This window comes from Scyliorhinus torazame, chromosome 11, assembly GCF_047496885.1.
Source record: "Scyliorhinus torazame isolate Kashiwa2021f chromosome 11, sScyTor2.1, whole genome shotgun sequence".
NCBI lineage: Eukaryota > Metazoa > Chordata > Chondrichthyes > Carcharhiniformes > Scyliorhinidae > Scyliorhinus > Scyliorhinus torazame.
The window spans coordinates 243468545-243481038 of record NC_092717.1 but is presented as its reverse complement, the minus strand read 5'-3'; the positions used below and the strand labels follow the sequence as shown (position 1 = coordinate 243481038).

The 12494-nt window shown below is 45.5% G+C and overlaps 1 protein-coding gene across 1 annotated transcript in view; it reads left to right on the top strand.

Annotated features, from left to right (window-relative positions):
* The window catches only part of LOC140385886 (proteasome subunit alpha type-7), a 32306-nt gene extending 26341 nt beyond the window's left edge, over positions 1-5965 (top strand). Inside the window, exons 4-7 of the mRNA XM_072468501.1 lie at positions 89-211; positions 1627-1746; positions 3692-3754; positions 4764-5965. Of these exons, the coding sequence (XP_072324602.1) occupies positions 89-211; positions 1627-1746; positions 3692-3754; positions 4764-4856 (399 nt within the window). The 3' untranslated portion in view covers positions 4857-5965. The remainder of the gene's footprint in view (positions 1-88; positions 212-1626; positions 1747-3691; positions 3755-4763) is intronic.
* The last annotated feature ends 6529 nt before the right edge of the window (positions 5966-12494 follow it).

Sequence of the window (12494 nt, the reverse complement as noted above, 5' to 3'; positions counted from 1 at the left end):
AGTGCTTTGCTGGATACCTGTAAGCAGTGAGAAAGATTTAACAAATGGAGTTGTTTGGTGAACTGTATATTTTAATGTTTTTTTTTAGCGCTACACACAAAGCAATGGGCGCAGACCCTTTGGAATTTCTGCATTGATCGTGGGATTTGATTATGATGGCACACCACGGTTATACCAGACTGACCCCTCTGGGACATATCAAGCTTGGAAGGTAAATGCCCCTCTGTCTCCTGCCTTCTTCCTAAACAGTAAAATCGTTTTCTGTTTTTTTTCCCCCTGCAGTTTCTTCCCCAACCACCTTCTCTGCTGTGGACAATGTCTTAGACTGGAGTACGGCAACCTATGCAGCGATGAATCCTTAATCTCCATAACATCTTTTATGACCTCAGCACGTCCCTAAGTGCTTTACAACAAATATTAATTCCTCTGAAATGTAATTACTATTTTAATGTGGGAAAATGTCGCTTTACACACACCAAGTTCCCGCTTTGCGATAAGGACTAGGTTTCTGCGATGATGTTTGAGGGATAAATATTGTCCGGGACACCAGGGAGAACTGCGCCCCCCCCCCCCCCTTTGAAGTGTAGGCTAAGTGATGTTTTCATAGTGAGCTGAGAGGCTAAGCAGGGGATTCGGTTTAAGATCTCATCCAAAAGCTGCCAACCCTGGCAGTGTTGTGCGACCTCGGAACAGAAGTGGAGTGACAACCTCGATTCATGCACTCAAGTCCTCTGTGGTCAGACTTCAGCCCACGATCTGATGCAGAGTTGCCAGTGCTGCCCACACTGAGCTTGTGGCTGGCTCCCTGGTGCCTTAGCTCACTGGCAATCTCTGCATGAGAATCAGTGGGCCATTGTGAATGGGGGGGTCCACCCAGCCAGAGACGCCATCTGAGGGTGTTTATAATTAGCAAATGCAAGCGGGAATCCTGACTTTATTTTCTTGTAATGGACAAGTATACGTACTCCTCCCCCCCCCTCCCCAAGTTTATATATTGCTCATGGTCAGCAGAGACTGCAAATTAAACCTGGAAACCACTTGGTTCATTTGCTTCTGCGTCACACTTATTATTGGCATCTGTCTGTCTTGGGAGGCGATGGACTGCACCCAGGGTGTATGTCACTTCGGCACTGAACAGTATCGTGATTGTGGCTGTGGAGGCCATTTGGTGGGTGGCAGTCCGTTCCGCGGCCGGCACGGATGTATCGTATCGGCCTGGGGTCAAGCGATGCTTTTCCTTTCGGCAGGCTCCCAGTCAACTTAGTCTGACCTGCAGGCATTCTTGCATCGTAGACGTATTGGTCCCGTGCCGATAGCAATCCCCCCCATCGATGATGCAGCCGTCAACCATTCGGCCTCGTAGCCATGACTCATTTAACCCACTGATCATCAGTGGTGTGATTGCTCATATTCGAGCAGCTTACAACCATTCATCTTGGGAGTACCATGGGTTTCTTGAAATTCGGATGGGTCACAATTGAAGCAGTTTGTTTTTTGGCAGTATATTCGATGGCATGTATTAAGTGAATTGAGATGTGAAAATGTAATTTAAAAAAAAAAAAATAGAGCATGAGCATCGCGAATGCAAGAGTGGGATTGTAACCATCTTAATTATCGTATGAACAGGCAAATGCAATTGGTCGCAGTGCCAAGACAGTCCGAGAATTCCTTGAAAAGAACTATACTGACGAAGCGATTGCAACAGACAATGACACTATCAAGTTGGCAATTAAAGCTTTGCTAGAAGTGAGTGAAATATAATATTGTCAAGATCATTGTCAAGAGCAGCCTCTGCAAAAAAGAGGTCACAGAGCTATTAAAACCCTGCACATGTACTGGTAAAAGTCCTGGAATGCCATAATCAGAACTGAATGTGACTCTTCCCGGTCACCGTCAAACAACGGCCCAAATCGAGACGTGACTGAAACGCGGTTTTCCAAAACTAGAGGTTTAAAAAAAAAAAATCTCGTAATTAAAGTGAAATCCGACTTATACCTGTCGTATGCCAGCAGCCCTGCTTGTGATCGAGCTGTCAGCCCAATTATATCGAATAGGATAAGTTAGGGGGAAGGGGTGTCAGTGCTGTGCATTCTTTAGTACTACAACATTGCCAAATTGCTGATTTTGTTAAAGTTTGTCACAGATCAAGTTAGAGGTGGGATCTCTCAAATAGTGGTGTGGAGTGACTGCGGGTATGGAATGGGCTTTGTAAATTTTAAACAAAGTCTACCGTTAGCTGAATTCATTTTATTTTAAACCTCTTTCCCCCCCCTCCCTCCCCCTCTCCCACAGACAGCCGTCCCATTTGTCATTGGTGAAGGGTTGTTTTTGAATGACCCGAGTTTCCTGCACAACGGTTTTCTTCATATTCCAGAACAGTGTGCGTGAGCTGTAGAATTGCAGTGGCCTCACCCTATTATCGGGAATACTGTTGGCATTTGGGACATAATTGTCCTGATCTGGAATGTGCTATCCGAAAGGTAGATTCAAAGGAATTTTGAAAAGGGAAATCGGACATTCAGCTGAAAAGGAGAAACTTGCAGGGTTATAGAATCATCGAATTTATAGTGCAGAAGGAGGCCATTTGGCCCATTGAGTCTGCACCGGTCCTTCCAAAGAGCACCCTACTGAAGCCCACGTATCTACCCTATCCCTCAAACCCAGTAACCCCCACGTAACATGTTTTGGACACTAAGGGCAATTTACCATGACCAATCCACCTAACCTGCATATCTTTGGACTGTGGGAGGAAACCGGAGCACCCAGAGGAAACCCACGCACACACGGGGAGAACGTGCAGACTCCACACAGACAGTGACCCAGCCGGGAATTGAACCTGGGACCCTAGAGCTATGAAGGAACTGTGCTAACCACTGTGCTACCGTGCTGTTATGGGGCGAGGTCAAAGAGTTGGGGCAGACATACAGAGCCAGGGTGGACCAAAATGTCATATTTGGTACTGTGACATTCTATAAGGGCCCTGGCAGTAGACTATATTGGGCAAAATTTGGGAGTTGAAAGAATGTCCTTGTATTTACCAAAATTGATTTTGACTAAATTAAGCAACAGGAAAGGAAACAAAGACTGGCAAATAATTACGACCATCCTGGTAACCAAATGTTATTCCAGTTGCAGAATTTGAAACAATGAACTCTTCTTCAGCTAAATGTTGGGACTGCACCATCGCCTTCAGTTCCCACCACTAACACTGCGTTTTTGCCCAACGATTTCTCCCTCTCTGTAGCCACAGTCTCAGGTTGACTGTTCACGAGCTCAGCGTCCTAATCTTTCAGGAACCCTCACCTACTTTGTCTCCAAGTCGCTCTATGGTCCTTGCACCCTTCTCTGTAACCACTTCCAACTCTACGGCAGGCAGTGCACAGAACCCTCCACATCTCCGAACACTGGTCCTCTCATTTTGTCTGCCCCATCATCAATAGAATAATTTTAACCAAGCTCTGTAATTCCCTCTCTCAACTCTTCTACATCTCCAATTCCTCCTTTTTAGGACACTTGCTAAAACTCACTGCTTCGAACACGCTTTTGTTTGTTTCCACAAATATCTCACTCTTTAGGAGTGCACTGTCAATTTTTTCTACGTTACAGGTGCCATATCAATATGATTTGTTTGATTTTTCTCTTACTATTTTGCTTTTGAATATAATCTAATATTTGTACTTTTTAAATCTAGGTAGTACAGTCTGGTGGAAAAAATATTGAGCTGGCTATAATAAGAAGAAATCAGCCACTCAAGGTAGGTGGGAAACCTTTATGTGGTATGGACCAGAGGAAATAGAAGCAGGAGGATGTCAATCAAGCCCTTGAGCCTGCTCTGAAAATCCTGTGCAGTGAAGTGAAAATACTTCTTTTGTGGGCTATTCGTGCAGAAAGAATTCTACAGTACATCTGCATCAAATCTTATTCCTTTGTCCATGACGAGCAGGATTGGAATAATGGTGAACGGTTGTTTTTGGGACCTGAGGCAGGTCGACACTGGGGTTCCCTGGGAAGTCGGTACAAGGACCACTGCTTTTCATGGCCTGTATTATCGGCCTAGACTTGGCTGTGTCGGGCACAATCTCGAAATTTGCGGATGTCACGAGACCTGGAAGAATTGTGAACTGTGGGGTTGATAGAGATAAACCTCAGGGCAACATAGGATGGGCGGGACACCTGGCACGTGACATTTAATGAAGATAAGTGACTGGTGGGAAGGATGAAGAGGGGCAATATGAAATACAGGCTGCAATTCCAAAGTGGGTGCAGGAGCAGAGAGAGACCTGTGGGTAAATGTGCCTGAGTTGTTAGGACATGGCAGGGAAGATTGAGAAAGCGGATAATGAGGCCTGATTTTTTGAGGCCCGAGTGTGTGGTAGAATCAATTGTGACTTTCAAGGGGAAAAACTTAGCACGGCGATGAGGAAAGGGCCGGCGAGGGTGACGAGGAAAGGGCCGGGAAGTGCAACTTGTTGAGTTACTCTTGCAGAGAACCAGCACTGATGCGATGAACTGAATGGCCTCCTAGGCTGTAACTAATCTAATTCTATAAACAGGTCAGATTTGAACTGATTCGAGATGAAAGGTCAGCAGCTCAGTCAGGATTACACTTAACCTGTCGTTAATCAGTTGCATTGGCTGCAATGCAATGAGTGTGGTGAAAACCGTTGTGGAAAGGAAGGGGCTGCAGTATTGTGTGTAACATTGTAAAGTGACTATTATGTTATTCAGTTGTGACTTAACGCTGCAACATTTCCTTTCCACAGCTCCTGGATGCAAAAGAAATCGAGCACCTCGTGGCTGAAATTGAAAAAGAAAAGGAGGAAGAGACTGAAAAGAAGAAACCAAAGAAAACCTAATTCTCAAAGGAATGCAAATAGTAATTTTGTTAATGCTGCAAATTAGACATTAGTTTTTCATCCAAAATACGCATGGAGAGTTGGAAAACATGAAAGGCTGAATTTCCTCCCTTCCTTACTCTCTTTCCCCCCCCCCCCCCCCCCCCTGTGCTGCCTGCACTTCTGGTTTAACTCCCTGGGGTGAGATACAGCCAGGAGTTTTCAGAGAACCCTCAGGGAACATGATCAGGAACTACATCTCATGGCATCTTGGAAGACAAAATTAAACGGTGCTCCAAATGGGGCATTTTCACCATTGTGTAAAATGAGCAGAATGTAGATGTTTAACATGAATTATATTCACCTTTTTTAATCAAAGAACGGTTTGTCAATGATGCGGCTATATTAAAGATGCAAGCTCCTCTTCATTTGCATCAAATGTGTCTTAGTCCCGACCCTCGTGTGGAATCAGAGCTGCAATGATGAATATTAGGCTATACATGACTCAGCATGGAGTTGAAGGCTTGCAAAATAAATCTGAGCTCTTAAGGTTCGATGAGGAGCTAAACCGATGAGAGCAGGAACATCTGCAACATGAGAGGATGGGGACAAAAAATTGAAAGCATACCTCTTCTTTTTCTGGCCCCTTTCTGTCGCACAAACGAGATGCTCGTCAGTGTTCAGTTGCTTGTCTGCGTTGAGTTTGATTCTCCCCGTGTTGGGAGGGCATTTCCACCCCTTCCCTGGTGGGGAAGGAGTGGAGATTAGCCTGCGTGTACACTTAGCCATGCAGTGATTGCTATTGAAAGTGCTGCAACTGAGTGAGCAGACATACAACCAGTATTCACTGGGAGGGAGGGGGAGAGAGAGATAAAACCATTTGGGTCAGGGCTGTTGCTCTGCCTAATTAGTTGAGGAAGGGGGGAAGTTGGGGGTGAAGTAATAGTGACATCAGTCTATTAAGTGGTGTATCAAAAGAAAGCTGCCTGTTTACAGAACAAAGTATTTCAAATCTTGAAGTACGGTTTGTGTTAATTTAGCAATCTGCACACTTTGTGCATCTATTTGGAGTTGTTACAATTGTGCGCTTGTTTAAATAAATATTGAATTCTGCTTGCAGGATGTCAAAAGACTCCAGGACTCTCATAATTTGCTTGTACAGATATATTGAACAGTTCTTTGAGCAGTCTGGCAATTGAAGAATTACAATTGCAGATGAGCCAACAACCAGTGAGAGCTGATGCATGCTTTGAATGGTCCTGCTGCTGTTAAAATGGGAGATGACAATGCCAAATGTCTGAAATGGAGGCGTGGCAAACTGCCCCTGCACAATCTGCAGCTTTTGCTCGGGAGCTTTTGCAAATGAAACGTGAGGCTCGGTGTGCTGGTAATGCAACTTGCACTGTTGCAGGGTTAAGTATAGGTTCCACGACAGTTCCGAGCCTGTCAAAGGTTCTGTGGCTATGGGGCCAAGACAGGAGTGAAAGGTACTGGAGAACATGCCAAGTTGGAAGCTTGAGACAAACTAGATGGTTTGGCGATATTTCCAGGTGGAAGGAGTGGTATTTGGAAGGTGGGGGGGGCGGTTTTAAATCCAGTCAGCATGGCCTGCGTTCGGACAGGATGGAGAGAAAAGCAGGATTTCAAGGATAATCTGGATTACCGAACCTGAATATTAAGAGAGACATGTCGAAGCTTTTTGTCATCAGGACAAACACAAGAATGCCAAATTTTAAACTTATCACAATATGTACCACAGGAGAAAAGGGTGCTGATTGGTTGACAAGTTACCTCTGGTCGAGAAATAATAATCTTTATTATTGTCAGAAGTAGGCTTACATTAACACTGCAATGAAGTTACTGTGAAAAGCCCCTAGTCGCCACACTCCGGCGCCAGTTCGGGTACACACACGGAGAATCCACTGTGCTACCGTGCTGCCCTTTACCATGGAGAGAGCAACAGGAAACTCAAAAAAAAAAAAGTTCTAGGCTTGACCATCTTGCTGTTGGTTGCAGAGAAGAGGTCCCTGTATGAATGTATGTCGCACCTTTTATCTTGTGATGGTTTGAAATTATATTCTTCCATTTGTCCTGAGTGCAAGACAAAGCTTTGCTGTCGCGTCATTATCGTAGATCATAGAATTTACAGTGCAGAAGGAGGCCATTCGGCCCATCGAGTCTGCACCTGCTCTTGGAAAGAGCACCCTACACCAGGTCAACACCTCCACCCTATCCCCATAACCCAGTAACCCCACCCAACACAGGGCAATTTTGGACACTTAAGGGCAATTTAGCATGGCCAATCCACTTAACCTGCACATCTTGGGACTGTGGGAGGAAACCGGAGCACCCGGAGGAAACCCACACACACACGGGGAGGACGCGCAGACTCCGCACAGACAGTGACCCAAGCCGGAATCGAACCTGGGACCCTGGAGCTGTGAAGCAATGGTGCTATCCACAATGATACCGTGCTGCACATATTAGTCTTTTTTTCAGCAATAATATGTTTATTTGTCCAAATTGACATACCTCCAGGCAAGTTAGCACCATGTGTGGTAGAACACATGACATGGTAGAATTGTGACTTTCGAGGGGAAAAACTTAGCAGAGCGATGAGGACATATAGAATTTATAGTGCAGAAGGAGGCTACTCGGTCCATTGAGTCTGCACCGGCCCCTGGAAAGAACACCCCATCCAAGCCCACACCTCCATCCTATCCCCGTAACCCCACCTAACCTTTTTGGACACTACAGGACAGTTTAGCATAGCCAATCCACCTAAACTGCACATCTTTGAACTGTGGGAGGAAACCGGAACACCCGGAGGAAACCCACGCAGATACGGAGAACGTGCAGACTCCGCACAGGCAGTGACCCAAGCCGGGAATTGAACCTGGCTCTGTGAAGCCACAGTGCGAACCGATGTCCTACCGTGCTGCCCTTAAGGCAGGGAGGCAGAAGATTGAAAATTATAGGTTGATTCGCCGGACTTCAATTGTTGGCAAGTTTTCAGAGTATTAGGAAGGATGAGATCGCGGTGCATGGTAAAATAGGACTGAGTCAGCGTAGCTTCGACAAGGGGAGGTCATGTCTGACAAATCTGTTCAAATTCTTTGAGCAGGTAATGCAGAAATCAGATAAAGAGCCAGTGGACATGATCTATTTGGATTTCCAGAAGGCTTTTGAAAAGGTGCCGTGCAGGAGGCTGCAAAATATGATATTCCTTGGTGTTAGAGGCAAGGTACTGGCATGGATAGAGGATTGGCTGACTGGCAGAAGGCAGAGAGTGGGGATAAAGGGATCTTTTTCAGGATGTCAGCCGGTGACTGGTGGTGTGCCTCAGCGGTCGGTGCTGGGACTACAACTTTTTACAAGATACATTAATGATCTGGAAGAAGGAATTGGGCATTGTTAAGTTTGCAGATGATACAAAGATATCTGAGGGACAGGTAATGTTGGGGAGGCTGCAGAAGGACTTGGACAGGCTAGGAGAGCGGACAAAGATTTGGCAGATGGACTACAATCTGGAAAAGTGAGGTTATGCACTTGGATAGGCAAAATGGAGGGATGGACTATTTTCTAAATGGGGAAATGCTTAGGAAATCAAGCACAAAGGGACTTGGGAGTCCTTGTTCACGATTCTCTTAAGGGTAACGTGCATGTTCAGTTGGCAGCTAGGAAGGCAAATTAAATGTTAGCATTCATGTCAAAAGGGCTAGAATACAAGACCAGGGATGTAGTTCTGAGGCTGGATAAGGCTCTGGTCAGACCCCATTTGGAGTATTGTGAGCAATTTTGTGTCCCGTTTCTCAGGAAAGATGTGCTGGCCTTGGAATGGGTCCAGAAGAGGTTCACAAGAATGATCTCTGGAACGAAGAGCTTGTCACATAAGGAACCGTTGAGGACTCTGGGTCTGTACTCATTGGAGTTTAGGAAGATGAGGGAGATCTTATTGAAACTTGCAGGATACTGCGAGGCCTGGATAGAGAGGATGTTTCCACTTGTCGGAAAAACTAGAACCAGAGGACATCATCTCAGACTAAAGGGACGATCCTTTAAAACAGATGAGGAATTTCTTGAGCCAGAGGGTGGTGAATCTGTGGAACTCTTTGCCGCAGAAGGCTGTGGAGGCCAAATCACTGAGTGTCTTTATGACAGAGATAGACAGGTTCTTGATTAATCAGGGGCTATGGGGAGAAGGCAGGAGTGAGCAATTTTGTGTCCCGTTTCTCAGGAAAGATGTGCTGGCCTTGGAATGGGTCCAGAAGAGGTTCACAAGAATGATCTCTGGAACGAAGAGCTTGTCACATAAGGAACCGTTGAGGACTCTGGGTCTGTACTCATTGGAGTTTAGGAAGATGAGGGAGATCTTATTGAAACTTGCAGGATGCTGCGAGGCCTGGATAGAGAGGATGTTTCCACTTGTCGGAAAAACTAGAACCAGAGGACATCATCTCAGACTAAAGGGACGATCCTTTAAAACAGATGAGGAATTTCTTGAGCCAGAGGGTGGTGAATCTGTGGAACTCTTTGCCGCAGAAGGCTGTGGAGGCCAAATCACTGAGTGTCTTTAAGACAGAGATAGACAGGTTCTTGATTAATCAGGGGCTATGGGGAGAAGGCAGGAGAATGGGGATGAGAAAATATCAGCCATGATTGAATGGCGGAGCAGACTCAATGGGCTGAGTAGCCTAATTCTGCTTCTATGACTTATGGTCTAACCACATTTCTGTGGGTCTGGAGTCACATGGAGGCCAGACCGGGTAAGGACGGCAGATTTCCTTCCCTAAATTGAAACCAGGTTGGCTTTTCACAACAATCAGTGTCGGTTTCATGGTCACCGTTACTGAAAATAGGTTTCTCATCCAGATTTATTGATTGAATTTAAGTTGTACCAGCTGCTGAGGCAAGATCTGAACCCACTTTGTCAGAGCATTAACTGAGGACAAGTAACATTACCAGCATGCCACTATCTCCTCACCACCCATCCCGCCAATCATGAAGATAAAATTGTGAAAACCAATGTCTCCTTGTGGGTTATTTCTGAGAAGAATACAATTAGTGCATGTGTGGCTGGGTTCAAACATGAATTAGGAGCACAAGTAGGCCCTCTGAATCAACTCTGCGGCACAGTAACACAGTGGTTAGCACTGTCGCTTCACGGTCCCAGGTTCGATTCCCTGCTTGGGTCACTGTGCGGAGTCTGCACGTTCTCTCCGTGTCTGCGTGGGTTTCCTCCAGGTGCTCCGGTTTCCTCCCACAAGTCCCAAAAGACGTGCTGGTAGGTGAATTGGTTATTCTAAATTCTCCCTCTGTGTACCCGAACAGGCGCCGGAATGTGACGATTAGGGGATTTTCACAGTAACTTCATTGCAGTGTTAATGTAAACCTACTTGTGACACTAATAAAGATTATTATTAATATTACAACTGATCTGTTAGTGTTTCAAATTCCATGTTCCCATCAACCTCCGATAACCTTTCATTCCCTTACCTAAGAAAAATCTATCTACCTCTGGTTTTACCAAGTTTGTGGATGGCACACAAAAAATGGTGGTGAAGATGACACAGTCTACAGAGGGATATAGGCAGGTTAGGGGAGTGTGCAAAACCTTGGCAGATGGAATATAATGTCGGCAAATGTGAAGTTGTGCACTTTGGTAGGAAGAATAAAGAAGCAAAATATTATTTAAATGGAGACTGCAGAAAGCCGCAGCACAGATTTGGGGGATCCTCGTGTATAAATCACAAAAAGCGGGCATGCAAGTTCAGCAGGTCATTGGGAAGGCAAATGGAATGTGAAATGAAATGAAAATTGCTTATTGTCACAAATAGGCTTCAAATGAAGTTACTGTGAAAAGCCCCTAGTCGCCACATTCCGGCGCCTGTTCGGGGAGGCTGTTATGGGAATCGAACCGTGCTGCTGGCCTGCCTTGGTCTGCTTTCAAAGCCAGCGATTTAGCCCTGTGCTAAACAGCTAAATGTTGGCCTTCAATTCAAAAGGAATGGAGTATAAAAATAGGGAAGTCCTGTTAAAACTATATAAGACACGAGTTGGAGCACACCTGGAATACGGTGAACTCTTTGGTTCCCTTATCCAAGGAAATATATACTGGCATTGGAGGCAGTGAAGGGACGATTCACAAGGTTGATCCTGGATATGGAGGGGAGTTTAAAAAAATGAGAGGTGACCTTATTGAGACATGTAGGATTCTCAGGGGTTTGACAGGGTGGATGCTGAGAGGATGTTTCCTCTTATGGGAGAGTCTAGGACGAGGGGGCATAATCTCAGAGTAAGGGGTCGCCCATCTAAGACAGCTGGGGTAGTGAATCTGTGGAATTATTTACTGCAGGGCTGTAGGAGCGAGTCATTCAGTATGTTCAAGGCTGAGGTAGACAGATATTTAATCATTCAGGGAATCATGGGGTAGTGAATCTGTGGAATTATTTACTGCAGGGCTGTAGGAGCGAGTCATTAAGTATGTTCAAGGCTGAGGTAGACAGATATTTAATCATTCATGGAATCAAGGGTTATGGGGATAAGGCGAGCACCTGGAGTTGAGGATTATATCAGATCAGTTGTGATCTCATTGAATGACGGAGCAGACTCGATGTACCAAGTGACCTACTTCTGCTCCTACACCTCACGTTTTATTTCGAAGTGCCCAGCCATAACCTCTTTGATGATCAACTCTAACACCTTCCTCATGACAGATGCCAAGCTAACCAACCGAGTTTCCTGCCTCCCTCCCTCCTTGAATAGAGGGATTATATTTGCTGCTTTCCAGTCTGATGGAACCTTTCCGAAATCTAGTGAATTTTGGAAAACTAACACCGACGTGTCTGCTACCTCATTTGGATTTTATTCTCACGTGTGCCGAAGTTCAGTGAAAGGTATTGTTCTGCGTACAGTCCAGACAGAAAAACGTAGGGCAAACATAAATACACATAAACCACCTCTTTTTTTTTTTTAATAAATATTTTATTGAAAATTTTTGGTCAACCAACACAGTACATTGTGCATCCTTTACACAACATTATAACAATACAGATAATAATGACCTTTTTTATATAAACAAGAAACAACAAATAAATAAATATTAAATAACAAAAATGAAAACAAGCCCTAATTGGCAACTGCCTTGTCACAGGCTATACCCCCCCACCCCATCCCCCCCCCCCCCCCAAGTCCTGGGCCGCTGCTGCTGCCTTCTTTTTTTCCCCCATCTATCTTTCCGCAAGATATTCGACGAACGGTTGCCACCGCCTGGTGAACCCTTGAGCCGACCCCCTTAGGACGAACTTAATCCGCTCTAACTTTATGAACCCCGCCATATCATTTATCCAGGTCTCCACCCCCGGGGGCTTGGCTTCTTTCCACATTAGCAATATCCTGCGCCGGGCTACTAGGGACGCAAAGGCCAAAACATCGGCCTCTCTCGCCTCCTGCACTCCCGGCTCTTGTGCTCTAGTGCCGGGCATGACCAGAACATATGGGTATGATTCGCTGGGCTTCTCGAGCACCTCGCACACCTATCCTCCACCCCAAAAAAGTTACTGAGCCGTGTTCCAGTCATGTGTGCCCTGTGTAATACCTTAAACTGAATCAGGCTTAGCCTGGCGCACGAGGACGACGAGTTTACCCATTTCCCTTTTA